Here is a 25,981-nt window from a genome sequence, read left to right on the forward strand (position 1 = left end):
TATCCATTTTCAAGTTCAAGTTTATCGTTGTCATGGGCATATATGCACAGGGTAGAAATGCCACAAAGATTTAGGTTTTTGCAGCAGCAGCACAGCCCATTTCTGCCTTTTAATATGTTCGGTGCTGGAGCCTCCACATCCTCCTGGGTAAAGGTTTCAAAGGTTGACCATCTGGGTGAAGCACTGTGCTGAACGCCCGGTCCCCCTCCCCCTCCCCCTCTTATTCTGAGACTCTGGCTTGTGGTTCCACACACCACACGGAGGAAGCATCAACTCCACCTCTACCTGACCCTGTTCTGTCCGTTTCAAGGGAATCTCCTCTCATTCGGCAACAGTGTGTTGCCCAGTCTTCTGTGACGAACACGCCACCCCGGGAATATTCGGAAACATTCCGAAAAGGGCGCAAAGTGAACTGCCTCTTAATTTTGCTTTCACAATGAGATCAAATTGAATGTTTGCCGGAAATTTGGAAAGACCCAGAAGAAGTAAAATCAGACCTGTATTTCGTGTTGCGAAGTCAGGTGATAAGGCGATGAGGTATGTTAGGGAGAGTCACCTTCATTAACCATTGACTCTATTGCTTCAGTGTTCAGTTTGTGGCCAGGTATGTGAGGTGTGCAGGAATGGGAACTGAAAGAATCTGGTTCTACATGCTTCAGGCTGGTTGAACTTGTTTTGGTGAATGGTTTAACCCCAACCTGATTCCCACAGACAATGGCATCCTCACATCGCCCTCAATTAGGTCTCAAACCGGACAAGAAATCAATGCACATTTTGCCACCATCTCTGTACGTGTCAGAAGTTGTCCCTCTCTTGCACTGGGGCATATTGCTTTCCCTCCAGTGACTCCACCCCTCCCATCAACACTCATTTCGCCGGCTGCTTCTCCCTCTCTCGTTAGAAACGCCTCCTCTGACACCACAGTTCATTCCTCACTAATGGCACCTCTTGGCGCTAGTGTCCTCTCTGGCGGATGGCCTCTTCCCCCTGCTCTCTCACTAGTGGCTCCTCCTTTTGCCAACAGTGCCCTCTTCTCTCACTGAGGGTTCCGTGAATCTTTGGATAAAGAGCGGCAGCGAGAAGCAGCCTCCGCCACCATGGCTTCATTCACTTACGGGGATAGACAGCAGTATCTGCAGCTGTTGAACAGGTGAGAGGGTGGGCTGACAGAGGGTGGGAGCGGGGGGAGTGCGGGCGATAACCTTGACTGCCTGAGCTGATTTCTAATTCGCATTAAGCCTTCCAACGATTCCTAGCATCTCCCTCAAGTTTGTGACCCGGGCACAGGATGTTACCGAAGTCAATGCCGGGGAACTTTGAAGTGTTTAAACTTTTAAGCAGCTTCCAAATGCAAATCCAACCTGTTGGGGCTTGGTCCCAGAGATCGCTGCCTCCTGTCAGTATTCCCAATCCAGAGTTGCGATCATTATTTACCTGGTGTCTCTGCTTTTCATTTGTCTGCCTCTGCACATTAAGCAAAAATCAAGTTTTTTAAAAAAAGAGTACAAGAGAGACGGCAAAAGTCCGAGCCCTCAAGACCACGATTTCACTCGGCAGCTGTTCTTCTTCAACAGATTTCATGCGGTTGAGGCGGCTGGAGGGCGCTCTGACAACTGGAGCAGGTGTCATTGAATAGAAATAAACTGCAAGTAACCCCCCCCAGATGAAGTTCAACATTGTCAGGACGCCTCTTCGCTTGTTAAAGTCTGATGCTACGTCAGAAATGGCCTTGCGGTTCATTATTTCAAACCGGACAGTATTCAGGATCTGATAGAGAGAAGCTACCTTATATTTCACCAGAGAACCTGAATCCGTGCAATAACCGTAACATTTGCTCTAAGTAATTCTGTCTAATCCATCCCAGTCGAATATATTAGGTTGAAATAAAAAAGGAACCGTATTAATGGAAGGAAACTGAATGGTATATCGAGTAAACACCGATATTTAATCTGGTATAAATACAATACAGACTATTGGGGAAGCAGTCAGGATCGTAATTTTACAACAACAACTTGTCACTCTGACTCATAGGGAATGGGGTGGGGATTGCAGAGCTAACACTGGTGAAGTAGTGAGTGTTCGGAGACACATTATTGAAGCTGAGTTGAGGGAGTTTTATTTTGCTTCTCAGGTACGTTGTATCTGTTTTGGGAATTCTTGATGTTTCATTGTAGAGGTCAATTTAATCAGTAAATTAAACTCTTGAATACACAGTATGGATGGAGTATTTCTCGTTTGACTGTGCTGAACCTGACCCGGGAGTATATATGACCTTTCTTCCAGCTGTTCAGCTTTACATGAACTCTTGCCCATTTCTTATTATCTTCTCTTGCTGCTGATGTCCTGTATATGTCCTGAACTCTGGAATTCTCTCTCTAACCCTCTGCAATATACTGATGTCTCACTTCCTGGCTGAGAGCCAGGTTATCTTTGAAGCATCATGGTACATTTTACCACAATAAGCTCATTACGATAATACGTTGTTGACATTTGATATCTAAAATAGTAGGTATTAGTATTCTTCAGAACCAAAATACTTTAACATTTAAAAAATATTTAAAACCTTTCAGTATCCAGGAACTTGAGTGGGTTCTTTCTGGGAAGGAGAGCTTGCTGGGTATAGGTGACAATTTTAGCTTTTCAGAGATTGAAGGTAATTGTTCCCTGACAATAACATGAAGAATTATACATTGAATCAATTGGAAAACAACAGTATGTTCATTCATTGAGGCACAAAACTTCTAGTAATTTTAAGATTAGGAGGTCATTAGGTTTACCTTATAATTTTTCATTTCGAATTGCCCTAAAATCTTTCTTTCAAAGTCTAATAAACAATAATAGGCTTTTATTTTCCCTCTGCTTTATATCCATATGCCATGCACTGTAGCATTTCTCTCAAGAATAAGAACTTTCTGAGATCAGCCCCAGGTGAAGTATTTTCCATTTGAATTTGGAACCCTTGTTGTACTCCTACTTTTTGAAGTCATTTCTGGATTTGAAACTTATAAACTATTTAATACATTCTCAAGGCTAAAACAGCTTATACCAGAACTTATACATTACTGAGTCCTTTAAGATAAGTTTTGGCTTTACACGGCCCTAACACACTGTCTCAGATCATGGTACTGTGTCTCAGCACTCAAAACTGGCGAAGACCATTCTAACCAAAGGACTTCACAGTTTGATTGTGACCTCCTTGGATGTATTTCATTGTTCTTGCAAATTGTATATTGCCTTTGGTCTTCTTAATTTCTTCTCTGCATTAGTTGGAGATATTAAACATTGCAATTTTAGAGATTATTGAGTTTTTGATATAATTTGAATAATTCTAAATTGATATGTTGGTATAGCAACCGATCATCAGATGGTATTGCAGTTGGATTGGAGTATAAGGGCAAGGAAGGGTTTAGTGAGACCGTGTCTGGAATACTGTGTGCAATTTTGTTACCCCAGGTAAGATGTACAGTACTTGCCTATTGAACAGGGTGCAACAGAGGTTTATCAGTCTGATTTTTGAGATGAGAAGGCTGTCTTAGCAGGACAGATTGTGTAAAGTGGTCCTAAATTCTCCGTGGTTTCCATGAGAGGAGATCTCAACATCAAAACAAAAATCTCAAAAGGATAAGCCAATCTAACTAGTGGCAATCTATGAAAGCTTTTCACTGGAGTAAATGTTTCCATCTGGGATCTCTTGATAACAAGGTAGGTCTTGGTGCATTTTCTTTTTTTGTGTACAGAATTATCAAAGCCAAATTTGTCTCCAGGAGTAGTATCGATTGCCCAAGGAAGTCAAAAAAGAATATCCAAGTCTTTTATTTTGCTAATTTGGTCTGCTTTTTATCTTTTTCTTTGGCTTTACCTAAAGGTGACATGGATTTGAATGATTAAAGGAGGGTTAATATTGTGATGTACGAGATATATAATGTGGGACAGACTGAATTGATGAGAGCATCTTTTCCTGTTAGTGTTTCTGTATTAGAGGGTGGTGCGTATATGGAATGAGCTGCCAGAGGAAGTGGTTGAGGCACGTACAATAACAACGTTTGAAAGATACTCAGACAGGTACATGGATAGGAAAAGTTTAGAGGGATATAGGCCAAACAAGGGCAAATGGGACTAGCTCAGATTGCATCTTGGTCAGCATGGACCTATAACTCCTCTGGGATATCGTTTCCTGATGAAAGCTAAGGAGTTTGCTCAGGCAGGATCTTTCCCTTAAGAATTCTTTATTGACTGCTGTTTACCTGATTGTTATTCTGCAAGTAATCCTTAAATTGGAGCTGACAATTTTACTTTTATGTATAAAATTGAGGTAAAGTTAATATCCCATAGTTCTGTGGTTACCATTTATTTGTTTTCTCATGCTTTTTGAATACAGACACAGCTCGGCCTTTACTTGACATCTTGGTCCCTCCCTTGTGCCAGTCGACACCCTCTCATTATCAATTACTTGAAGAATTCCATCAATGCTTATCTCTACTTTCAATCCTGCTTGCATCTTTTAAGAGTTTTCAACCAATTTTCTGTTTCACTTCTTACTGCTGTATTTTTGGAAGCATTTCTCACTGTTGTATCACGTGCTCAGCGTTTTGTTTTTATTGAGATCTCTCTTCATGATGATTATCACACCTCTCACTTATTTCTGCACATTCTGCTTTTCATCCCAGTGAACCCTACCACCTTCCACAGAATTTTTAATATCTTCACTTTTTATTTGTCTTATTTACTTGTTTAGGCAACACCTGTTCAGCACAGGCTTCCTGGTTTCAGGCGTGTATTTATTCCACATGTCGAACATTGTGCTCAGAGTCAAAAAGGATTTTTTTTTGGGTGAAGGGTCATGGACTTGAAACATCAACTTTTTTTTTGCTCTTTCCACTTGGCTTGCTGGATATTTCCAACATTTTTTTCTGTTTTTACCTATGACTGTATTCTCATGGCGTTATATAGTACAGAGACCCTTATGTCCATGCCAACCACCAAGTACCTATCAAAACTAATCCCATTAACCAACACTAGGTCTGTAGCCAACTATACCTTGGCAATTCAAGTTCTCATCCAGATGCTTCTTAAGTGTTGTGAGAATACCTGCCTCCACCACCTCCTCCTTAGCTTGTGTGTTCCAAATTCCAACCACCCTCTGGGTGAAAAAAATTCTTCCTCAGTTCCCTTCTAAGACTTTTACTCTTCAACTTAATTCTGTGCTCTCTGGTCTTAGACACCTCTGCCGTGGGGAAGAGTTTCTTACTATCTACCCTAATAATTCCTCTCATTTATTATACCTCTATCAAGGTCTCCTCTGCTCCAAGGAAAACAAACTCAGTCTATCCCATCTCTCCCAACATTCTATCCCAATCAACATCCTGGTGAACCTCCTCTGCACTATCTTTGAAGCAATCACATCCTTCCTATTGTATGTCTACCAGAACTACACACAATATTCCACCAGTGGCCTAACCAATGTTTTATATCACTTACATCTATTGAAAAGTTGTTGAATAACAATCTGTGATCAGCTTGTTGTCCTTAATTTCTTTGAAGTCAACCTCTTTGAAATGATATCCCTTGACTCATAAGATCTGATAAGATCCCTTATCTCTAATACCCTTTCCTCTTTATCCCCCAATCCTCATTCCAAAAACTAAAAGCACTTACTTATTGCTCTGAAAACCTTTGAAATGAAACTTGTCAGTAGGTTAGAAAATGTAGAATATTTTTCAAAGCAACTATTGTTTTTCAAGGTAAATACAAAAGTCTCTGATTTTACTCATTTTGAGTCAATTTCTCCAGAATTTTATCTATTTTATATTCTCCCTTGCACACGTCACCATCATTCCTGGCCTGCCATTTATTTTTAGTACAGGTGTGTATTTACGCTGTTTGGAATGTACATAGTTGGAATATACAATCTTGCAACACAATGCGTACATTATCTGCTTTCTCATTCCGTCAAGCATCAATCTAAAGTACTTACCTGTTAGTAAGATCTGGTGGTGTATCACCAGTGCATATTTCTTGTTCCTAAATTAACCCACTATATTCAACAGGGGAATCTTGATGAGAAGGAAATTGTGTGCTGATATAAAAAGCAGATGCCTCAGCTCTGTTAACTTAAAAGAGTGTGAGCTATGAAATCTTGACTGCCAATTCATTTGGCATGTCTAATTATATACTGAGCTCACATGCCTTCAACCTTGTGTAGTCATTTTTCTCAGTGAAGGTGTGACAGGCATTGCTGTTAAAATGCAATACAGATTTTTGGCTGTTTGCTCAATGGCACATGCAAGTGAAATGTAGAGAGGAAGCAGGGTAGATAATTAAGTTACCAAAATTAGTCAGAGGAGAATGTGTTGAGGGGTGTTAGCACTGATGGGTACTGCTGGTTGCAATAGAAGTGGTATTGGGGATGTAGATTCTGTACATTAGCCACATGGCTTTGCAATGTATGTTCAGTTGTATTTAACATGTGTCTGGGTTGATTTAAATGAAAACAGATTTTGCCTTGTATTTAGTTTGACTAAGGCATGGCTTTCCTTTGAAATGTTAGCACTTTAGGTTATGTGTCGTTGGACAAAACAAATCTGGCATATTTGTATAGGGTTGACCTGCACTTGGTTTGAACTTTCCAACAAATGAGGTGGTACTTGTCATGTGATGTTCACAAATTGGTACCACCTGATGAGATGAAACTTGCTACATGGTGCTCTTGGCTGTCCTTGTTGATTCTTTCACCATCTTATTGTTTTTAGGCTGGCATTCAGCAGTTGGCATTGGGTGTCTTGTGCTGATGTATTGGGGCCCTTTTTATAGTTTGGACCTTGTCAATAACTCCTCATCGTTGAGAGTGCAAGGAACATATTTGTTTTTGTTGCTCCAACAACGGTCAAAGTCAAAGTCAAGTTTATTGTCATGTGCAGGAGTACATTTATGCACTGATGTAATGAAAAACTTACTTGCAGCAGCATCACAGGCACATAGTACACAGACACATAAGCAGCATTCACAAGAAAAACATAAACATAAATTGTACATAATTTTTACAAGAAAGAACACAATTAGAACAAAAAAAAAGTCCATTTTAGTGTAAGTGGTCATAGTGTTGCTAAACTGTAGTGATTAGGGTTTGGTTCAAGAACTGAATGGTTTTTCCAACTATGAAAAATAATGATGATTTAAAGAATAATTTCTGCCAAAAGTGAGGGTGTGTTGATGTTACCGTATTACTCAAAGGTATTATGAGATGCATCCTGTTACCACAGCAACCACTGCGTTCTTAGTATTGTTTCTTTGGGAAAGAATATAGCTCATACCCTAATCATTGCAATTATGCCCAGGACTCTGGAACAAAAAAAAAGTCACCCATCCTGGGCCCCTAGCCCACTTCTTATAAAGATTAAACTTTCATTCATGTTTTAGATCATTTACAACCATTAGCAAGGGGCTGGTTTGTGACAATCCTTGAGCCATGCTGACATTGGAGAACAGAGGGATAGTCCTGGTCAGAGAGGACACACAGTCTGCTTACGGAAGTGGGGATTGTCATTGAATATAAGAAGGTCTCTACTGCAGGATGGCGAAACCCGTAACAACTGTTTCCCCTCCTGACTTGTGTCTGATTTACTCTGAACTGAGAGGCTGAAAGCCCCCTTTGACAATGAAAGATCTGGAATTAAATATGTTGTCATGAGCTAAGTCAGGTCCCAGTGGACAAGATATAAGAATGTTCAATGTGTCCTTCCTTGTGTGTTTCTGAGTGTGACAATTAGGGTATCTGGGGACATATTCTGCGGATCTTTCTAAAACTTGCAAAACCACAAAAATAGAATATTGATAGAGAGATTCCAACTGATATCTAACATCAGGAGTATCTGATGGTGACATCTGGTTCAGAGTGAAAATGATCCTATTTCTTTAATGTTTTCATCCTTGGGATTTTGCACACCATTTATTTTGTCCATACATCTCTCTATGAATATGCAATCTGAAATAATACCTGGTAATGGCTACACTGATGCACACAATACCATTGCTCTCGGCAAACTAGATAGATATGGCTGTGTTGATCCACACAGTTTCTTTACCCTATCAAAATAGTTCCAGATTCCAGCCAATATTTTGGAAAACATCAATAACAGAGAGACTGGACCTCGAGCAGTTTGTTCCTCAATAAAACCTAGATGTGGCCTCCAATCCAGATGGGTTTGAGATTTTTTTTGTTAAGGCTGCTATGGTTTAACTTTGTGGGTTTATTTTAAAGCTAACAGGAAACAAAGTTATAGGTAAAATGTGACTAGTTCCTTGTCATGTTGTTCACTTCCTATTTCTCAGGCCACAGCAAAATGAGTTAGCTGACACTGTGCTTAGACTTGGATTGGGGCAGGGTTTCCTGCATGTCCTACTGCTTTGTCATAACAACACTGTTCCTACTTGTAATGTTGCCAGCTTAAAGGTCCAGCTTTGAGTTTTGATGCCATTTCATTTTATTTGAATCATTCATTCACTGAATCTAGTGATATTCCATTCTCCAATCCCTTTGCATCTATCTGCCTTGTATGTTACTGCACCTTATTCTCTAAGACCATAAACTTCCTCTAAGCTTACTGTTTGTAGAGTTTTTGAATTGCCCTGGTGTCCAGTAATGTAGTTTATTGATGGAAATTAGATTCTGGACTGCTGAACCCCTTTGTGATTGGCATTGCAACTATTATCCTACATCATGTGATAATGTGAAAAATCCCATCCTCCTCCAATTTTCTTCGTTCCTCTGTTGTCCAAGTGATTGGGCTATCCATATCCAGATCCACTCTAAGCTATGTTCACTTCCAGCCATGACCTCACTTCCTAACCTGCTTTATTAATGCTGGACTTTCCCAGTAATCCATCCATCTCTCTCATATACATGCTGTAACTCATCAACAGCATCCAAAAACATGTGGTCAGTTTGCACATGTACCCTAACAACATACAAGACCTTCTTTTCCACCTCTCTTGACTACACTACTGAGTTGTTCAGCTGTTTGTTTGACACTGAGTACTGCGTCAGCCACCAATTGTGGCTAAAGATTGGCAAGCAGTTTCTCGTCAACAGTTCCATCCCTCCACCTGCCACAGGCTGAGGTTGAACCAGAGTTTTAGCAACCTCAATGTTTCATTTGACCTTGAGCTGACTTCTTCACCACATCCTCTCCATCACCAAAACTTTGAAGATCCACCTGTACATCTTTACCCACAGTTCTTCCCACCTTCTGCTGAGTCCCTGATCCTGCCCCTTAGACTTGATCATTCTGATGATCTCCATGTTGGCATCCATCCTCCACTCTTCTCTTCCAAAAATCTACTGCTTATTATCCTAGCACACATTGTTCTGCTCACATATTAGTCAGTGTTATTATATTGCCTGTCATTCACTCTTGGTCCCTCATTACTGCAATTTTAATATGTTTATTCTCAACTTTGTCAACCAGAAAGGATGTTAAGACCTTAAGGAGGTGTAGAAAAGATTTATTTTTATGGCACCAGGCAAGAGGAATCTGTACTGTTGGGAGATAGGTGAAGTTGGTGTTGTTCTTGGAACAGAGCAGGTTAAGAAGAAATTTGAAATAGGTGTTCAAAACATAATTGCTTTGATGAAGAAAAGAAAGAAAAGGACACAGATTTAAGATGAAAGCAGATTTAGTAGCAACTTTAAGAAAGAATTAGATAAAAAATGGACAAAACTTATGAGGCTCTAGAGAGGAGTGGGGATGATGATATGGGTGAAGAGCAGGTGGTGGGATTAATTAGGAATTTTTTTTCAAATTCCACAGGACATAGATTTGAAGTAATTGTTTGAAACATTAGCAGGGAGATTAGGAAAATTCTTTTCATCCAGAGGGTGGCAAGGGTTTGGAACTCACTGCCTGAGAGTGTGGAAGAGGCAGAAACCTTCACCATATTTGAAACGTACTTGGATGCGAACATGAAGAGCCAGACCGGGCCACAGATTGTGTGCAAGAAGGTGAAATTAGACTGGGCAGCTCTTTACTGACTGGCACAGACATGAAGGGCCAAATAGCCCCCATCTATGCTGTGTCATTCTATGGATGTACGGCTTTTTATTTGAACCACTTCATGGCCTTGACCCTTTCTACCCCCATCCCTATAATTCCTCTGCTCTCCAAGGTCCCCATCCCTGTGATTCCAGGCTCTGGTGCATCTAGTTGCCGCATCAGTGGCCTTAAGCTCTGCAGTTCCCTTTCTGAGCTCCTCTGTCCTCCACCTCCTCCCTCCACTGATTCTCCTTAAAACCTACCTGTCCATGAAGCTTTTGTTAACTGCTTGGAAAGATCTTCTACTTCACATTTACCTTTTTGTTTTCTCTGAGCTGCTGTAAAGAACCTAGGATCTTTTTCCTTCATAATACATAAATCAAGTTGATGTTGTTGTCCTATGGGCTCATTGACACACAACCATATAAAAGTCAGAACATCGAGAGAGAGATTAGGAAAGGGAGATAGTTGGAAGAAGGTGATGAACTTCAATCAATGTCAGTTTAGATTAATTGGCTGCACTCCCGCTGCTGGGGCCAGAAGGTAATGTCCTCATGGCCCAGTGCAGGAACTGAGAATGTAATCTACTCACTGCATTGTTAAGGAAATGTTGCCTCTTTTGGTTCAACTATCTGCTTATCAGGTGAACATGAAGGATCCCATTGCATACTCCATGGAGGAGCAAGTGGGTGCTGTCTGAGCCCTGACTAACATTTCTACCACAACCAACATTACCTCATTGATCATTCATCTCCTTCTGTTCATGACACCTTGCTGTGGCTACACTTAATAGCAAGATTACTGGGACTTTGAGACATTCCAGGGACATGGAGATCAGGCATGATCTTTTTGAATGGCAGAGGAAACTTAAGGAGATGCATGACCTGTTTCTGCCTCTTTCCTATGTTCTTATGTGACCAATATTTTGTAATCACAAGTTTGTTCATGTATCCTTCTCTGTCTGGTTTACAGTGAAGCAGGTGCTGGTGAAGAGAGGATGCTTGCACCGCAGTACAAAAGGACTCCATTGACCCATGTGCGATACTCCAGCTCCCCACCAACGTGCAATATTGTGAGTAGCAGCAATGTCTGATAAATAAAGTATTAGACATCTATTGCAAAGAGTTCAGGAGCTCATGAATTTCTGCAGCCACTTTGCTGTTGTGTTTCTCTACATTTTACTCATAGGTCATTGAGTCTGTTGCTCTCTGGGATAGCCAGAACAGTTATATAAATTAACTTCTTTCTCCTTACTTTCTAAATTCTATCACCCGTGTGAATTTCAGCCATTCAGTTTTGAACCAGTGGAACCCTTGGATTTTGAGGCACAAGTACTGAACCAGTTGGCAAATCCTGAGTTGGAATCACTTCAGCATCTGGTGGACTTCCCAAAGGATGATGTTGAAGTCACACTATCTTCTCGAGAGTATCGGACGGTTACTCCCGCTGAGCCAGACAGATGGTAAGACAAACCTTTCTGAAGAATAATGAAACAGGAAAGCTGCATTGAGACTTGTTTACTTGTCTTTTTATAGTGTTTAGATGTGGATTAAGGGAAGATTAACGTGTGCATGGTGGTGTATTTATCCGATAATGGTTGCACTGGTGACTTGTGGTTGTACTTGTTTAAAAGTCATTTAAAAGTCATTTCTGTATGCATTAGTACTTTCATGTAGCCATGTTGGTAATTGTACATCAGTAATCTATTGCCCTGTATTTCTTAATTTTGCTCCCATAACTGTTTGTAACATACTCCTGTACATTGTGGCAACTCTCTGTGGAAGGTGACTATAACTTGTTGCTCTCTTGACTATAACTTGCTCTGTGCACCATGTGTCCTTATTACATCTATAACTCACTGTGTGAGACACTGACTAATCATCCAGCTGTACCGAGACTAGTTCATCCTTGCCCCTTTCAGCATTGGCACACCTTAGATTCTCCCTCTCCCTCAAATTTCAAATTAATCCTCGTAATTTATGAATTGAGAAGATTTTAAATATTGCTTCCTTGAAATGGTTACTGTTAATGTTATTCTCCTCCTTATTGGACCTATTGTAGCAGAAACTGGGGTGTGTTTGAGTTACATGGAGAAATTGGGAGCTGTGATTTTACTTGGCTCTTGACCAGTCACCTGCCACATGCTGAATTTCACTTTCCCACCTTGTTGTGTGCAGGTTAGTTAAGGGAAAACACCACTGTGGGATGAAGGGGGTCTTCAGTGACATCATGAAATATTTTTTCACATTTTTGGTATTGGTATTGGTTTATTATTGTCACTTGTACTGAGGTACAGTGAAAAACTTGTCTTGCATACCGATCGTACAGGTCAATTCATTACACAGTGCACTGAGCTAGTACAGGGTAAATACAATAACAGGATACAGAGTCACAGCTACAGGGGAAGTGCACTGCAGGTAGACAATAAGGTGCAAGGTCATAACAAGGTAGATTGTGAGGTCAAGAGTCTATCTCATCATATGAGAGAACTGTTCAATAGTCTTATAACAGTAGGATAGAAGCTATTCTTGAGCCTGGTAGTATGTGCCCTCAGGCTCCTGTATCTTCTGCTTGATAGGAGGGGGGAGAAGAGAGAATGTCCTGGATGGGTGGGGTCTTTGTTTATGCTGGCTGCTTCACCAAGGCAGCGAGAAGTATAGACAGAGTCCATGTTTCTGTGATGTGCTGGGCTGTGTTCACAACTCTCTACAGTTTCTTGCCGTCCTGGGCAGAGCAGTTCCCATACCAAGTTGTGATGCATCCAGATAAGATGCTTTCTATGGTGCATTGATAAAAGTTGGTGATTGTCAAAGGGGACATGCCAAATTTCTTTAGCGTCCTGAGGAAGTGGAGGCGTTGGTGTGCTTTCTTGGCCATGGCGTCTACATGGTTGGACCAGGACAGGCTATTATTGATGTTCGTTCCTTGGAACTTGAAGCTCTCAACCCTCTTGACCTCAGCACCATTGATGTAGACAGGTACATGTGCACTGCCCCCTTTCCTGAAGTCAATGACCAGCTCTTTTGTTTTGCTGACATTGAGGGAGAGGTTGTTGTCATGACACCATGGGACTAAGCTCTCTATCTCCTCCCTGTACTCAGACTCATTGTTATTTGAGATACGGCCCACTATGGTGGTATCATCTGCAAACTTGTAGATGGAGTTAGAGCAGAATCTGGCCATGAGGTCATGAGTATATAGGGAGTAGAGTAGGGGGCTGAGGATGCAGTCTGTGGGGCACCAGTGTTGAGAATAATTGTGCTGGAGGTGTTGATGCCTGTCCTCGCTGATCATGGTCTGTTGGTCAGTAAGTCAAGGATCCAGCTGCAGAGGGAGATGTTGAGTCCCAGGTCTTGTAGTTTGGCGATGAGTTTGCTTGGAATTATAGTATTGAAGGCAGAGTGGAGCATTTTAATTTAATAATAAAAGGTTTTCATAAAACAATACATTGAAATCTGTAAAATATTCCCACAAGAGATTTTTTTGTGTTAGTTTCACCGCTCTCAAATGCTGACTCAGAAAGTTCTGGGTTGATTCCAGGATTTGAGCTCGTAAACTAGTCTGGGTGCTTTAATGCTCAGGGACTGTTGCGTTACCTGAGATGCCTTCTTTCAGTGAAATATTAAGATAAATGTGTGCCTGTTTCTGGGAATGCCGCAGATTCACGGCAGAGTTGAGAGTTATTTCTGTTTTCAAAGAGAGGTTCTTCCCATTATCATCAACACCATTAATGTTATTGTTTTTAAGACCTCACTATGTGCAAAAAGGCATTTATATTTGTTTATGTGACTGAGTGTAGAGTATAAATTACTTGCTGTGAGGTACATTGGATACACTGACATTGTGATATGATTTAAGGGTTTGATTCCTTTTCTTCCTGATGTACCTTTTTTTAGCAATGCATAATCCTCTTTACATTGTTACTTGATAGGGATAACCTGACTCCACAGGTGAGATCGTGTGTGGAGACCTACACCAAGAACTGGCTGACAGTTACCAGGAGGTACGTGAATCATCATTTCAGCTTACAGACAAGGGGCAAGTTGACTGTTACATCAAATATCTATACATGACCACTTTTCTATTTGTACAATTAAAAATTGTGATCAACATTTTCCTTATTTGAGTTTCACATTGTCCAAAATACATTGAATTAAAATAGAAAACCTCCCAGGATGATCCCAGTTGCCTCTCTGGAAAAGAAATGGCATATAAACTGCTACACTGATTTGTTACCTGTCAAAGAACACAGAAGGTCAATCAGAGTTACAGAATGGTTACAAGCACAGAAGGAGACCACTTAGCCCATTGAGTTCCAGTGGGATCTATATAAGAGCAACTCAAGCTTGTCTTGCTCCCCTACTCTCTGGCAAGTTCTTTCCTTTTTAGATACTTATTTAGCTCCTTTTTAAACACCACTACTTATTCTGCCTCATCTACAACACTTGGCCGTGAATTCTAGATACACAGTATTAAACAAAATTCTCATGTAACTTTTGGTCCTTTGGCCAATCACCTTCATTTTATAGGCCCTGGTTCTTGGCCCCCTCCACCACTGATTTTAAACACTTCTGTCAGATTTCCATATAACCCCCTTGGTTCCAAGGAGATAAACTCCAGTTTTACCAATCTATACACATGATCCAAGTTACTCATCCCTGAAATCATAAAAGGAAGAAATAGCAGCTATTAGAAATATGATATAAAACTAGAAAATACTGGAAATACTCAGCAGATGAGGTAATGTCTCTGATCTGCTGTGTATTTTCAAATTTTCAGCATTTTATGTTTTGTTCCTCGAATCATGTGCATAAACCTCTTCTCCACCCTCTCCCAAACTTTTCCAGACTGCATAAGATTCCAATTTGGCAGAGCCAGTGGTCTGATGAAAGGTCATTAACTTGAAATATTAACACAGTTTCTTCCTCCACAGATGCTGCCTGACCTGCTGAGTAATTCAACATTTTCCATTTTTCTTTTAGTGTTTCATTAAAGTTCATAATGACTTCCTTGGTCTTTTACCCAACACTTCTCTTTATGAAGCCCTGGATCCTCTGTTCTTTTTTTAACCATTTTCTCTCAGTGCCCAGCCACTTCAATGAACCATGTACATAGTCAGAAGTGGAAATACTATCAGATTTTCTTTCTTCATGACCCTTTATCACTACATCAATTAACTCATGACAAATTAAGATCTAAGACCAGAACCTGTCAGGTGCATATGTACCTGTAGCAACCAGCACAAAACATTGAATTACTGAGGTATAGCAGAAAGAAATCACACAAATTTTCATGCTAAAAATAGTTTCAACTATTGGAATGAACTGTAACCATATCATAAGAAAATCATTCAACAAAAACATGCAATGGGATATCACTGCATAATAGTATTTTGATATTTGAAGACCTCACAATCGTGCAATACACATTGTGTAATTGAAAATAACTTTAGCACTTTATTGTAGCCTGTAATTATTTAGCTGAGAATGATTTGAGAATTATTTAGACATTAAAAAGTGCACGGTACTTCAAGAGTTAATGTGGGTCACACTTTAAGTATATATGCACTTTATAACCTTCAACACTTAAGAATATGTACCACATTTCTTTTTGAATTAACACTATAAAGATGCAACAAAATCCATTGCCAAAACAGGCACTCGAGATTAATGAATCAGCAGAAGTCATTTATTCAAACTACTGCTGATATAGATATTCAAATTTAAAATACCATGGGGCAGATGTAGAGTGTATTCTATAGATGTTTGTCAATTGTACCAATGTGGTTGTGTTTGTTGAAACAGATCAATGGATTAGAATATCGTGACTCACTGTTAATTTGGTTGTTCATCTGCATTAATTTTGCAGTTGTCAGCACCCTATAATGATATACAAAAGCTGATGAACGATGTCATTACTCTTGATGCGACCACACTCCTTGCTCCAGAAAAATTAAGCAAAACCTAGCTGCTTGGCATCATCCATAGAGTTCATGGTTCAATAAACCATCAAAGGATGAAGCTTTCCCATAAGATGGGAAAATTGGGACTGAGGACAATGAACAGCTGCTCACCTCACTGTTAGCAAAAGTGAATAACAAAAAAACAGTTGAGAATAGTTTGCTGCCTACTTGCCCAAACATTGATCAAAGAATAGTAGAAAAATGGGAAAAGGAGGAGAAAGTGGCTTAGAAATTCAGAAGTACAGTCACAAGATGCCAGAATTTTGTATACTTCCAATGATCCAAAAAAACCCTGAAGTATCCACTTCTAAACATCTACATTTGCTTTCACAAAATCAACATCAGTACAAACCATCAGATTGCATTAAAGTATTTCTAGATACATCAGCAATAAACAACTTAACTGAAGTGTTTTTTTATCACACTTCGCTCATCCCATGTTATTAGTTTTATGGAACTAAATGAGGCATTTTGCTTTTGTTGTGGTATATTTTCCTCTTCCTTTAATGTAAGTGGCCACCTCAGGAAAGAATTGATTAATGCTGTTCTGACTATCAGGCACCTGAGAAAATTCACTGTGTCAAGCTGCAGTCTGTCACTGGCAAATGCTTACAAAGAGGACATGAGATAGCAGAATCCCTATTTGCATTTGCAAAAGGCCTAAGAGCTGTTTTGGATGTTTTTCTGGACCAATGCTCTGACCACTATTTAGGGCTCTCTGCTTTCTTCTTGGGCTGTCTCATGGTTGAAGATGATTTGCTTCCATTCCAATTTTGAGAGTTTTGTTGAGGTGGCTATTGAGTCCGATGTGGGAACTGCAGGTCCTTCCACAGATGGGGCAGGAAGTCCCTGACAGAGTGAGGAGCTGGGTAGTTTGTGAGGTGGTGCACTCCTTCCACCATTTACACTGAGCTTCTGATGCATTGACACAAGGTTCCCAGTGCCATCCTGATTGTTCCTTCTCCATTTTGAGTGGTCACAGACGAGGAGTTCCCAGGAGTCAGTGGAAATGTTGTGATTTTTCAAGGACATTTTGAGAACTTTCTTGAATCTTTTCCTGGTCATCTCTTCCCAGGACAGAGCTCAGGATAGAGTGTCTATTTCCAGAGTCTGGTGTTGGGCGCATGAACAGTATGGCCTCTCTAGTGAAGGCCGTTGAGGGTAATTGTGGTCTCTGTGTTGAGGATGTTGGCCTGGGAAGGGCCAGTGGCATTGGGTTGCTTATTCTGCTGGTGAATTTGGATTTTGCAGAGGTGCCATTGGAGGTACCTCTTCATTCCTTGGAGGTGCCTGCTATAGGTAGTCCAAGCCTCAGAAGCAGAGAGGAGGAAGGGGATCATCGCCTGCTGCCTAGCAGACCATGTTCTGGGTTTGAGGTCTATCTTTGAACACACTTTTCCTCAGAACGCCATAAGTTATACTTATGCACTGGAGGGGATGGTGAACTTTATCATTGATGTCTGTCTCCATTGAGCAGGGGCTCCTGAGATTTGTGAACTTGTCCATGTTTTCCAGGGTCTTGTCTTGGACATTTATGGTTGGTGATGATGTGTGGGGTTTGGAGGGATGATGCACAATAGGGACAGATTGGTAGATGATGTTTGTTTTACAGATGTTAATGTAAACTTCTCTTGAATGAATTAATGACGACTGGAAGCTTAGAGCTGGGGATGTTGGCTTGGGAGAGAACACTGACATTGGTTTGTTTATCTTTCCAGTGGACTTGGAAGATTTTGTGGAGATAACATTGGTGATGTATTTCCAGTGCTTTGAGGTCCTTGCTGTGGTTGTCCAACCTTGAGGAGCATATTGGAGGGCAGAGACCACTGCTGCCCAGTAGATCATAAATCCTATGCCAGGCTTGAGGTCTTCATTTTCAAATGAGTCATCCAAAGGCTGTACTGGCATATTGAAGATGATTGTGAACTTCATCATCATTTTCCCTGAGAGGTGGCTCCTGGAATATAAGAAATAATCCACAATGAGACCCTAGAAAACATAGACTACTTGTCATGTCTTGGGAGCCAAGATCCTTCAGAGGAGTGTAATCAAATAATGTTTGACATTAAGGGTACATATTCGAAATTTAGTCGAAAAGGTAGTTTTAAGACAAACTTAAAGGCAGAGAATTAGGCAGGTAAGATTTTAGGACCAAAGGAGGAGTGAGTTAATGGGGATGTGCAAGAGGCCAGAAATGGAGGAATGCAGATCTCATGGAGGGTTGAACATCTGGAGGAAACGACAGAGCAGAGGGGTAACACAGTGAGCAGCACAGTGGCGCAGCTAGTGGAGCTGCTGCCTCAGCGCCAATGATCTAGGTTCAATTCTGATCTCTGTTGCTGTTTGTGTGGAGTTTGCATGTTCTCCCTGTGAGTGCATGGGTTTCCACAGGCGTTCTGATTTCCTCCCACATCCCAAAAGCTGGTAGATTAATTGGTCACTGTAAATTCCCTCTAGTGTGTTGGGTAGTAGTGAAGTCTGGGAGGAATTGATGAGAATGTGGGGAGAATGGGTTAAAGGGAAAAATGAATGTAGGAATGGGATTGCTCTGTGAGCTAGTGTAGACTCAGTAGGTTGAATGGCATCTGTCCACGTTGTAAGGAACTATGAATGATAACAAAATAAAACATGAGGCTATAGAAGAATTTTGAACGCCAATGAAGTCTGATGGTAGATACCAGAGTGAAAAATTACCAAATGAGCACAGAACGTGTAACTAACTGAATGAAATGTCTGTTTGAGCAGCATCTCATGCTTGATATATTGGTCTTTATTTTACATGAACGTGGTGGTTTTGACTAAGTATGGTACCTTTCGTCTCTGTTCGGGTAACTGTCACTGCCAGATTAAGTCAGCTTCTGTTAGGTGTGATATAACTAATGTTCTCGATGGCTTTCCCAGGTATCAGAAGTACAACAGGGAGAGTCGGAGGAAAGGGCTGAACCTTCCTCATCAGGTCTTTGAATGCGATGAGAGCTTTAATTTGGAAATGCAAGGTCTCCAGGTATGCTTCATTGCTTTTTCCCAGTGACACTCCTCTTGGTTTAACTTGGGAATTAAATATTGGGCTTCAAATGTCAATAAATATTATGCAATAGAATAAACAGTCCCAATTAGCAACGTGGAGTGGGACTGCCTAATGCAAACAACAGTTAAAAACAATCAATTTGCAAGGTGCTAGTGGGGAAGACAAAGGCTGGACAGTGCAGTGTGAGGTGACAGGGAGATGGAGGGTGAGGGGGATTGGTTGGTGGCAGATAGTTCAGTGTTGTGCATGTGGAATAGAGAGGGAGAAGCAGGATTTAATATAATGGGGGTTAAAGGAAGTAGGTGAAGGTGCAGATTAATGTGAAGGGCTGGAGTGAATGACATGGGGCTTGGGGAATTTAACAATTAAACTGGTTCATCATGTTTAATGAACTGTGCCTCGGGTTTTTACAGTACAAATAGATGCCAATTTTCATCTTGCTCTTTAGCCGAAGTCTAATTCTGTACACAAAGGGTTCAGTGATCAGCTTAACTGGCTGATGACTCCAGCACAGTTCTCTTTCTGTTCACTCTTCTTCCATTTCCCTGGACTATGTTTCACTCATTTCTCTCAGCTTCCAGACTAACTGTGTGCTTAGACAGATCTCCGTTGCTGCCTAGGTGGTTGGTGTATGGAATGGCTTCAGAGCTCCTTATTAGCATCTGCTGTGGCCCACTGCACTGGAGGATCTTGGCATTATTTTTGGCTTTCTTAATGGTCATTAAGAAGTTGACAGGGTGGGTGGAGAATCTACAATCAGGCGTATAGTCTCAGGGTAAGGGGTTGACATTTAGACCTGAGTTCATTTGGGAACTCTTCATGTGGTGGGTGGTACATCTTTGGAATTCTCTACCCCAAGTGGGCTGTCGATGCTCATTCATTGAGTATAGTCAAGGCTGAAATTGATTGAAATTGAAAGGAAACAAAGGTCAAGGAGAAAAGTGGAGCTGAGATCACAAGTCAGCCATAATCTTGTTAAATGCTGCAGCATATTCAAACGTAAGAAATTGAAGCAGGAGAAGTCTGTACAGCCCTACAACCTGATTTGCCATCCGACGACAACATGCAGATTGTGAGATCTCCATGCCCTCAGAATCTTGCATACCAATGGAAATTACTTCTTCTCGGCTTGGAATGTGTCTTATAACTGAGCATTGATGGTTCTCTGTGACAGTGAATTCTGTAGATTAACAACTGTCTGTTTAAAGAAATCACTTGTCTCAATCCTGAATGCCCAACCCCTTGATCCAAAGGTTCTAGATTCTTCTTTTAGAAGTAACACCTTCTTGACCTCTACTTTCAACTCCTCTCAGGATCTTTTATATCTCAATATGATCTCCTCTCATTTTTCTAAACTTCAGTGAGTTTGGTCAATCTCACTGAATACCTCACCATTAGATAGAACCCTTAGCCACCCCTAAAATATCCTCTCCCCCAACTTCCACCCCTTATCCCAAGAATCAATCTAGGAATCTATGTCACATTGATTCAAAGGCAAGCATTTCCTTCTTACATCCAGAGATCAAAGGGTAGCTGTGCTCCAAAAGCATTTATTGGACCTCCTTTGGAACTTCAGACACATGAAAGGTGCTACATCAATATCCTTCTGTCTGTCCTTATGCAGAGCTCAATTGGATCCCAAGCAGGTGAGCTACAGACCGAGGCTCCAGTGCTCTTCATTCAGCAACTGCTGCAGTCCACTGCAATGGAGGATGTTGACCTGAGGAATAAAGAAATACGTAAATCTGGCAGGCTGATCGACATGTGTACACTCTACCCCCCGCCTGATGAGGTGAGTTCATCTCACTGATGTGTACACTCTACCCCCCGCCTGATGAGGTGAGTTCATCTCACTGAGGAGATACTAAAGGTCCAATAGCATCCTTTTGAATCAGAATTTACCTCCCATTATCTGCTTACAAAATATACCATGACCTTGGCATCTTAAAAATGACATTTCTTATTGTGCAAACTGAATGTCATTTAAGCATTCTGATGTCATGCTGATGTTCAGGTGATACACACCCTATCCTTCAGCAACTAAAGAAAGACCAATCTTGACGTAACCTGTCACAGTCCCAATTTTATTTTGACAGATGTTGGCCAACCCACTGAATTTCCTGGCTATGTTTGCTCTGCTTTTGTGAACATCTCTTTTATCTTTCTTTTCCTATCATTTCCTCTATCTTCCAGTTTATATCTTGTTTAATACATTTAATTTTTCTGATTATTCTCATCTCCACTCAGGAGGAAGCTGGATACAGGCGAGTCATTCCGCAGCCACCATGTGGTCAATTGGAGCAGAGGCTGCAATTTCATTTTCTGGAGTTAAAGTGAGTAACCTGTGTTCATTCATTCAATAACATTACTGGGTTTAGGGAAAAACTGTTTGGAGGGTGGGAACAGTTTTCCTTTTTAAACCTTATCTCCTCCTACCTGCGTGCGATAGTTTTCCTACCACTTCCTCGTCACAGCCCATCCCATCACCCATTGCTCTAAATAAGGCAAACCCACAAGTCCTGTGTTTTGTAGAAATATTCACACTTACCACAAGGACCTGTAACGGAGAAAGCTGTAGAATTAGTTCCTCCTTGTCACCAAGCTTACTGAATATGACTGTTCTGTGAATTGGTTGGATTTTCCAGAATCTATATCTGGCCTAGTAAAGTAATGTGACCACTGAAATAATGTGACAATGTCGACTGAGTCTATATGGGTATAACTCAAAAGTAAGAAAGTTGCCATCACTCTGATGGGTTTATACTACTGACCCCTAAATAGCCATAGGGACACTGAGGAGCAGATATCCAGGCAGATTACGGAAAGGAGCAAAAACAGCAGGGTTATTATCATTGTGGGTGACTTCAACTTCCCCAACATAGACTGGAAACTCCTTAGTGCAAAAGGTTTAGATGGGACAAAATTTGTTTGGTGTGTCCAAGAGGGTTTCTTGAAGCACTATGTGGATAGTCCAACTAGATGGGAGGCTATACTGGATCTTGTACTGGGGAATGAGCCTGACCAGGTGACTGACCTTTCAGTGGGTGAACACTTGGGAAACAATGGTCCCAACTCCTTAAGCTTTAAGATAGCTATGAATAAGGATAAGAATAGACCTTGCAGGAAAGTATTAAATTGGGGGAGGGCAATTTAATCTGCACTGGGATCTCTGTTGTTTGTCATATATATGAATGATTTTGATGAAATTGTGGTAGGGTGGGTGAGTAAGTTTACTTGACAACACGAAGATTGGTGGCATTGTGAATTGCATGGAAGATAGCCAAAGGGTACAGTGGGATATAGATCAGTTGTAGATATGGGCGGAGCAGTGGCAGATGGAGTTTAATGTGGGCAAGTGTGAGGTGCTGCACTTCGGGAGATCCAACATAAAGGAAGAGTACACAGTTAATGGCAGGATCCTTAACAGGGTTGATGAACAGAGGGATCTTGGGGTCCAGGGCATGGCTTCCTAGATGTGGACGCACAGGTTGATAGGATGGTAAAGAAGGCATATGGCATGCTTACCTTCATTAGTCAGGACGTTGAGTTCAAGAGCCAGGAAGTTATGTTACAGATTTATAAAACTCTGGTTAGGCCATATTTAGAGTATTGTTCTCATTTCTGGTCGCCTCATTATAGGAAGGATGTGGAAGCTTTGGAGAGGGTGCGGGGGAGGCTTACCAGAATGCTGCCTGGTTTGGGGGACATGTGCTCTGAGGAGAGGTTGGACGAGCTGAGCTGTTTTCTCTAGACCAGCGGAGGCTGAGGGGAGATTTGATAGAAGCTTATAAAATTATGTGAGGCATAAATAGAGTAGACAGCCAGAATCTTTTTCCCAGGATTGAAATGTCTAGTACTAGAGGGCATGTATTTATGCTGAGAGGGGGAAAGTACAAAGGAGATGTGTGGGGCAAGTTTTTTACACAGAGAGTGGTGAGGGCCTGGAGTGCACTGCCAGGGGTGGTGGTAGAGGCAGATAGCATAAGAGGTGTTTATGAGACTCTTAGATAGGCACATGAATATGCAGAGGAGGGATGGAGATGGTCGATGTTCTAATTCTCCCCCTCTCCCCCCCTCTCCCCTCCCCCCTCTCCCCCCCTTCTCCCTCTCCCTCTCTTCCCTCCCTCTCCCTCTCTTCCCCTCTCCCTCTCTTCCCTCCCTCTCCCTCTCTTCCGCCCCTCTCCCTCTCTTCCCCCCCTCTCTTCCCTCCCTCTCCCTCTCTTCCCCCCTCTCCCTCTCTTCCCCCCTCTCCCTCTCTTCCCCCCTCTCCCTCTCTTCCCCCCTCTCCCTCTCTTCCCCCCTCTCCCTCTCTTCCCCCCTCTCCCTCTCTTCCCCCCTCTCCCTCTCTTCCCCCCTCTCCCTCTCTTCCCCCCTCTCCCTCTCTTCACCCCTCTCCCTCTCTTCCCCCCTCTCCCTCTCTTCCCCCCTCTCCCTCTCTTCCCCCCTCTCCCTCTCTCCCCCCCTCTCCCTCTCTCTGATCTAAATCCTTTGATCTGCATTTGCACCTGCATGGAGTCTATAAGTGGGCCGAGCATCCTTTATAATCAGAGTTTACCATCCTTTATCCAATTGTAATATATTATGATGTTGGGGGTTTTGACAATAAAACCACCTATTGTGCAAACTGAATATTATGATATCTCCTTTGCTCCTATATTTTTGTGGTTGTCTTCCATGTAGCAGGACAATGTTGTGGCAATGGTACATGGTATCTGGTCAGCAAGCCACAACTGACCAAAGGAATGGTTCAGTTGAACCTGCTTCAGTGCATTGCCTGCAGAAGCAGCCTGATCCCTGAAAGTTGCCTCCTGATTTGTGAGGCTCTGTGAAGTGCAGGACCTCTCTGTCATATGCAGGTCTTGCCTCTGAATTGCCACATCACCATATGTACCAGAAGTCAAACCTATCAAAGGATTTTGAATGCCTCTAGTAGTCACAAGCATTGAAGAATATTCAAAACTATTGGAAATTAGCCACACTACACTTGATAATTCAACTGAAAAAAATTAAGCTTTGTAAAGAATTTAAAAAAAGTCTTGAAAATATTGGCTATCTTGAGCTTCCGGTCTCCTTCCACTCCCACACCAATCTGTCTGTCCTCAGCCTTCTCCATTGCTATGAAGAGACCAAACACAAACTGGAAGAGCAATATTTTCTTCCACTTGGGTAGCTTATAACCCAATGGTACGAACACTGAATTTTCCTATTTCAGGGACCCATCCCCCTCACCTGTCCACCTAGTTTTCTTCTCCCTTTTGTTCACTTTTCCTGTCCTCTCTCCCCATCTGGTTCCATCTGCCTGTCATCCCCTCCCTAATAGGTTCCAGCTATCAGCTACCAGCCTCTACCCCACCCTCCCTTGTACTGCTATATACTGGCAATCTTTCCTTTTCCCTCTTAGTCCTGATGCAGGGTCTCGACCCAAAAGGTTGACCTATACTTCTTGCCTCCACAGGTGCTGACTGACCCACTGAGTTCTTCCAGTGCTCTTGTTATTTGTTCCAGATTCTAGAATTTGCAATCTCTGTGGTGTTCATGAAAAAAAATCAGTGTTCAGAACTTTTTTTTATCAATAAGGTTCATGATACGAATTATCTGAAATTTACCTTCCTCTGTCAAAGCCATTCTTTCCAATGAAATGAATGGAGTCATTGAAATTGTGTACATCTAACCTGGCAAAGGTTCGGTGCCCAGATTTCCTAGTGTGAATGCATGGAAATTGTAGGTAGTTATTGCTCCACCAAGAGACTCCATAAAGGGCGCAATGTCTGATTGCCAACTTGACTCCCCACAAAAGTAGCTGGGCACCACTGATGTTCAGTCTACTGAGAAATGGCCAATTGTAAAATGATTTTCAAGCTATTTTAATTATATTGTTCTCTGTAAAAAGGGTGCTGCACTAACTCTCAGAGAAAATAATTCATTTTTCTAATGGGCACTTTCTGAAAGTATTTGATGTCTATGGATACTGTAACATAGTAGTTATTGCTAAGAGGCTAGTAACCCAGTGGCCTGACTAATCAGGGACTTGTGCAAATCCCACTGTGGCACCTGGGGAATTAACAAATCTAGAATAGAAGATCATTCCGTATCATTGATCATGAAACCACCAAATGTCATAAAAATCTATCTGGTTTACTCATGTCTTTCAGAGAAGCAAATCTGCCAATGTACACAATTAGACTTAAACATGACTGCAGATCATTGAGAATGTGGTTGACTCTGGAAGTGGCCCAGAAAACCTCTCAGTTCAAGGATAACTAGAGGTGGGCAATAAGTACTAGCCTTGGCAGAAATGTCTGCATTCTGGAAATGAACTGAAAAACATTAAGGATGGAGGTCTAATCTGTTGTATCAGATATTCATTTGAGGTTGAGGTTGAACTTGAGGTTGAGGTTTTACAGATACACCATAGAAAGCATCCTATCCAGATGCATCACAGCTTGGTATGGCAACTGCTCTGCCCAAGAAATTGCAGAGAGTTGTGAACGCAGCCCAGTCCATCACACAAACCAACCTCCCATCCATTGACTCTGTCCACACTTCCCTCTGCCTTGGGAAAGCAGCTAGCATAATTAAGGACCCTTCCCACCCTGGTCATTCTCTCTTCTCCCCTCTCCCGTCAAGCAGAAGATACAAAAGCCTAAGAGCTCGAACCACCAGACTCAAGGACAGCTTCTTATCCCACTATTATCAGACTCTTGAACAGACCTCTCACATGCTAGAAGATGAACCCTTGAACTCTTGATCTCCCAACCTATCGTCATGGCCATTTCACTTTACTTGTCTACCTGCAATGCACTTCCTCTGTAACTGCAACACTAAATATTGCATTCTGTTTCCTTTTTACTACCTCAGTGTAATCATGTATGGCATGATCTGTCTGGATGGCATGCAAAACAAAAGCTTTTCACTGCATCTCAGTACATGTGACAATAATAAACTAATACTAGGTTGTGTTCC

The 25,981-nt window shown here is 41.6% G+C and overlaps 1 protein-coding gene across 3 annotated transcripts in view; it reads left to right on the forward strand.

The window, feature by feature from the left end:
• Positions 1-940: 940 nt before the first annotated feature.
• Positions 941-25,981, forward strand: part of LOC127582385 (dedicator of cytokinesis protein 7-like) — a 151,379-nt gene continuing 126,338 nt past the window's right edge. For all 3 annotated transcript variants that reach the window (XR_007958109.1, XM_052037571.1, XM_052037572.1), the window contains exons 1-7: positions 941-1,150; positions 11,001-11,100; positions 11,315-11,490; positions 13,960-14,031; positions 18,892-18,994; positions 20,643-20,810; positions 21,266-21,351. Coding sequence is in view for 2 of the 3 variants with exons in the window: in XM_052037571.1 (XP_051893531.1) it covers positions 1,098-1,150; positions 11,001-11,100; positions 11,315-11,490; positions 13,960-14,031; positions 18,892-18,994; positions 20,643-20,810; positions 21,266-21,351 (758 nt within the window). In the remaining variant the exon portion in view is untranslated. The remainder of the gene's footprint in view (positions 1,151-11,000; positions 11,101-11,314; positions 11,491-13,959; positions 14,032-18,891; positions 18,995-20,642; positions 20,811-21,265; positions 21,352-25,981) is intronic.

The sequence above is a fragment of the Pristis pectinata genome, chromosome 24 (genome assembly GCF_009764475.1).
Source record: "Pristis pectinata isolate sPriPec2 chromosome 24, sPriPec2.1.pri, whole genome shotgun sequence".
In the NCBI taxonomy this organism is placed as follows: domain Eukaryota; kingdom Metazoa; phylum Chordata; class Chondrichthyes; order Rhinopristiformes; family Pristidae; genus Pristis; species Pristis pectinata.